The 4,333-nt window shown below is 35.1% G+C and overlaps 1 protein-coding gene across 1 annotated transcript; it reads left to right on the forward strand.

Moving 5' to 3' along the window:
* Positions 1-327: 327 nt before the first annotated feature.
* Positions 328-3,176, forward strand: LOC133179488 (zinc finger protein ZIC 4-like). The gene is made up of 2 exons (XM_061314247.1): positions 328-1,451; positions 2,470-3,176. The coding sequence occupies exons 1-2, from the start codon at positions 593-595 to the stop codon at positions 3,030-3,032; spliced, it is 1,422 nt and encodes a 473-aa protein (XP_061170231.1). The 5' UTR covers positions 328-592; the 3' UTR covers positions 3,033-3,176.
* The last annotated feature ends 1,157 nt before the right edge of the window (positions 3,177-4,333 follow it).

Genomic DNA, 4,333 nt, shown 5'->3' on the forward strand with positions numbered 1-4,333 from the left:
TATTTTTTTATTATTTGGCACCTAAAATTCTAATTTAAAAATGTTCAATTAATTGAAAAGTTAACGAAGTGTCATCAAGTATGAACATTTTTTTTCTCCTTGGCTTGGATTAAATGTTTATTCATAATCTGGACGTGTCATACTAAGCCACGCCTACTTAGGGTGCTTACCATTAATGCGAGCTATTGACCAATCAGATAACCGGAATATCAATTAACTATCGCAACCAACCAATCAGTATATTATCATAAGAACTGGCATGCAAATCCGAGGAATATATCTTGCTGTGATATAAATGAATCTGAATATTTTGATATCCCACAGTGAACTTCATTCTACTGATAGCAAACTAAGACCTTGAAAAAAAAATTGTTTTGAAAACTCCGATCGACTAGTGAGTTTTGACAGGATTATTCGGAGGGAATTTATATTACCTATTCTACGACTCAGCAGTTTTACGCTACCTCTCAGCAGACACTGAAGTTTACAAAACAGTAGTTTTCTTCAGAATTTTTTTTGTCAACAGAGGACCACTTCAAAAAAGACTGGACATTATTAAGCTATTTTGTTGCGAAGTTTATCATTCCACAGGATGATAAACTCATTCCTGGAGACCAGCTCCCACCTGGGTGCCGGGACCTTGAAACTGAGCCCCCCAAATCATATGAACGATGTAGGGTACCTTCAAGGCCAATCTCATCAATTCAGTGCCCCCTCCAGTGGATACGGAGTGCCTCATTCACATCATGTCAACAGTTACACAGCCAGGGACTTGTTTCTTCGCCGTCCGGATCATCTCACCATTCCTGGACACGATTCAAATGGAAACGGACACTCCGGAATGTTCGGTACATCCTCGGGATCCTTCCACTCTCATCCCTCGGAAAGCCACATGCTGCTGTCCGGACTTCAGGATTCGTCTCCTTTTTCCTCCGGACACCACATGTCCAATAGACTCGGATTACCCTCTGATGTTTACACTCGTGTGGAGCAGTATAACCCCATGGTACCTCAAAGATCTGAACATTACCCTCAACCTCAGGGGTTTAATGTGCCCTCCCTGGGAGGACTAAACTCTATGAACATTGGGTCTCATGGACCCGGAGCCTTCCTCCGATACATGAGACATCCAATTAAGCAGGAACACACGTGCCTGTGGATAGAGAAAGACCAACATGAACCCAAAAAACCTTGCAATAAAGTGTTCACGACCATGCATGAAATTGTCAACCACATCACTGTTGACCATGTTGGGGGACCAGAGATGGCAGACCATACTTGTCTTTGGCAGGAATGCTCCAGGAACGGGCGACCATTCAAAGCCAAGTATAAGTTAGTTAACCATATCCGAGTCCACACAGGAGAAAAACCCTTCCCATGTCCTTTTCCCGGCTGTGGTAAAGTTTTCGCAAGAAGCGAAAATCTCAAAATTCACAAAAGAACTCATACAGGTATGCCAAGCTTCTTTTTTGTTCTTTGTTAACATTTCCAAAACCTGGTTCTAAATATAAATTCATAAAGAAGAATCACAAACTTTCGGAATGGAAATTTTGTGCATTGCTTTATGAATTCATATTTTTGAAGTTCAATTTGTTACACAAAGAATCGCAGTTTTTTTAATTGAACAATTGTGAATTCAGTTACAAATTGAATACATTTTGTTTGATTTGCATGCGTAAGACTAACATTTAGAGAAACTTTTCTAATAAATCAATAAATTATTTAACAAAGAAATCATGTTTTTATACATAACGATTTAATATTTAATACATGTTATTACAGTACAAATATTACACCATTCTTGAAGTATGACTTTACTAATATTTTATTTTTTTAATAATACCAGTGACATGTAAAAAATATTAACTCGTTTTATTATGATAATTCATATTATTAATTTATTAGTTTCCCTAGATAATTGTTATCAAAGCTGCTTATGAGGTTACAGGAAAAAAATGGAAGATCAAGTTTAAGTTCAATATTAATTTAATCACTCGAACCAATATATTGGTACATGAGGTAAAATATAACATACATGTATATACATAATTGTTCAAACCAGTCAGACGAACATGAAAAATATAAAACAGAAACATAGCAGAATGTGAATGTAAATGAAGAAATCAAGAAGGACAGACAGCATAATACATATGGAGTTTTCCATTCCTTTTCTTTCTGTAATAACATTAGCTCTTTGGGAAATGTGTTGAGATTTCAGAATACTGAATGTTACGCACAGAACATTGAAAAAGGTTATAATTAAGAATGAAAGGACTGACTTGCATTATCATTGCATGCATACATTTGTTTATATAGTCAGAGACATATTAATAATAGGTCTAAAAAATTTCGTATATTCATTTAAGTTTTGAATATCAATTTTAGTGTTTACTTTTTCATTTTTCCATACATAAAATGTGTATAAAGAAAATTTTCATATCATATAATGCATTTTCATGTTCATTTCAGGAGAGAAACCATTCCAGTGTGAATTTCCCGGATGTGACCGCCGATTTGCCAACAGTTCCGACCGTAAGAAACACAGTCATGTCCACACCAGTGACAAGCCATACCTTTGCAAGTTCCGGGGCTGCGACAAGAGCTACACACACCCTAGTTCACTCAGAAAACACATGAAAGCCCATGGCAGCATGTCCCCACTTCCAGATGAGTATGAATCCGACGAACACAGCATCGGAACAGAAAGCATCCCGAGCCCGACCATAGAGAAGTCCCGCCATCTAATTACGCCACCTAGTGTCAGCTCCGATCAGTCATCCTTGCCAGAAGTCATTCCTGATTCCCGGTCTTGTTTCAGCGAGCTTAATCTTGTCCAGAAACATTCACCAAATGCTAGTCCCACTTTGCCAGTCCACCCTTCAGCAGCTCTGCCAACATCACAGCCAACAAACCTGAACGAGTGGATCGTCTGTCAGAATAATGGACTACAAACTAGTGAGCATATGTCACTAAACTCATTTGGTACTCATTTGAATTCCATGCATCATCAAACTTTGATGCAGTTTTCATAGATATTGTTTAATGTTATCAAGGACATTGTGCGGGTATGTGCTGTACAAGACTAGTTCTCTAAAATATGTGCATAATATTATTATATTGTTGAGTTTGTTCAGTCATTTTGTATAATTAACTGAGTTAATGTTAATATATCAATAACCTTGTTAAATTAATCATTAACAAATAAATTTGAAAAAAAATAATATGAGATTGTTATAGATATTTCTGTGATATTGCAGCATTCAAGAAATCTGACTTTTTGAGGGCTATAATGAGGAAAGAACGAAAAGTTCACGGATTAAAGATATCCACTCCTCAGCAAGGAACAATAACTCTTAAAATTAGTATTTAATTGCATGAGACTGAAAATGAAGCTTGAAGTTGGAATTTTTTGGGCAAGAATTTTATTTCATGCATCTAAATATGGTTCAAGGTTCTTTGAAGTCTTAAAAACGGTCTTGTTACAAGTAGACATTTGCACCAAAACATATAAATTTTCCCGAATGCCTGGATACCTATAATTGTTTTTTTTTAAATTCTAAAATATACTTGTTGGACATTTTTTTTAATTAAAAAATGCATAGTTGGAGATTTTCTTCAAGTTTCCTTGAAATATATTTGAGATTTGATAATTTTGCCTATATAATATGATTTACTGTAATGATAAACTTTCAAGAAATAACTTGGGTATATCCACATTACCTTGTGAATTCAGTGACATTTTTGTGAGCATTTTCAATCACTTAATGCTGATTTTCAGAATCTGAGGAATGGACTACCTTAAGCAAGTTGATAACAATAGTGTAAACGGTATGTAAACTAGACGAATATAAAAGCTGCTTTGTGAGACTTATATGTAGAAATAAATAATTTTTCAAATTGGTTAATGGTACAAAAGTTAATTGCCTGGGGAAAACTCGAAAAAAAAAAAAAACTCCGAAGACGCTTTAAACACTGCACACAGAAGAGTTCTATAAGATTTTATGAATAGAGTTATCTGCCCTTTGATGTCAGATAACTATAAATCTCAAGTAAGAGCAACAATTATTAGATCAAGATAAAATAATGCATTATTTCCATGTATTTTCCCATTGTACTTAAACAATGTGATTTTCGTTCAGTAATGACAGGTACCCTATGTTGAAAATAAACTAGATAAACTCGTTATGTACACTTTCATTCATTAATTGGTGTTTAGAGCCTCCTTAAAATGTTTAACGAGGTTCGCTCCTGAGCTTTTGAGCAGATTTTTATTTTAACCTATATTTAAAAAAAATCTGCGTAATGTTTCAACTCTTACAATAAATTTGGATTC

Source organism: Saccostrea echinata, unplaced genomic scaffold (assembly GCF_033153115.1).
Source record: "Saccostrea echinata isolate AGI-Se365-2 ecotype Australia unplaced genomic scaffold, CSIRO_AGI_Sech_v1 ptg000001l, whole genome shotgun sequence".
In the NCBI taxonomy this organism is placed as follows: domain Eukaryota; kingdom Metazoa; phylum Mollusca; class Bivalvia; order Ostreida; family Ostreidae; genus Saccostrea; species Saccostrea echinata.

Bases quoted from the DNA above. Each gene is read 5' to 3' on its own strand.
- LOC133179488 (XM_061314247.1), top strand. From the start codon at position 593: ATGATAAACTCATTCCTGGAGACCAGCTCCCACCTGGGTGCCGGGACC. The intron at 1,452-2,469 runs GTATGCCAAGCT...TGTTCATTTCAG, and splicing joins TCACAAAAGAACTCATACAG to GAGAGAAACCATTCCAGTGT.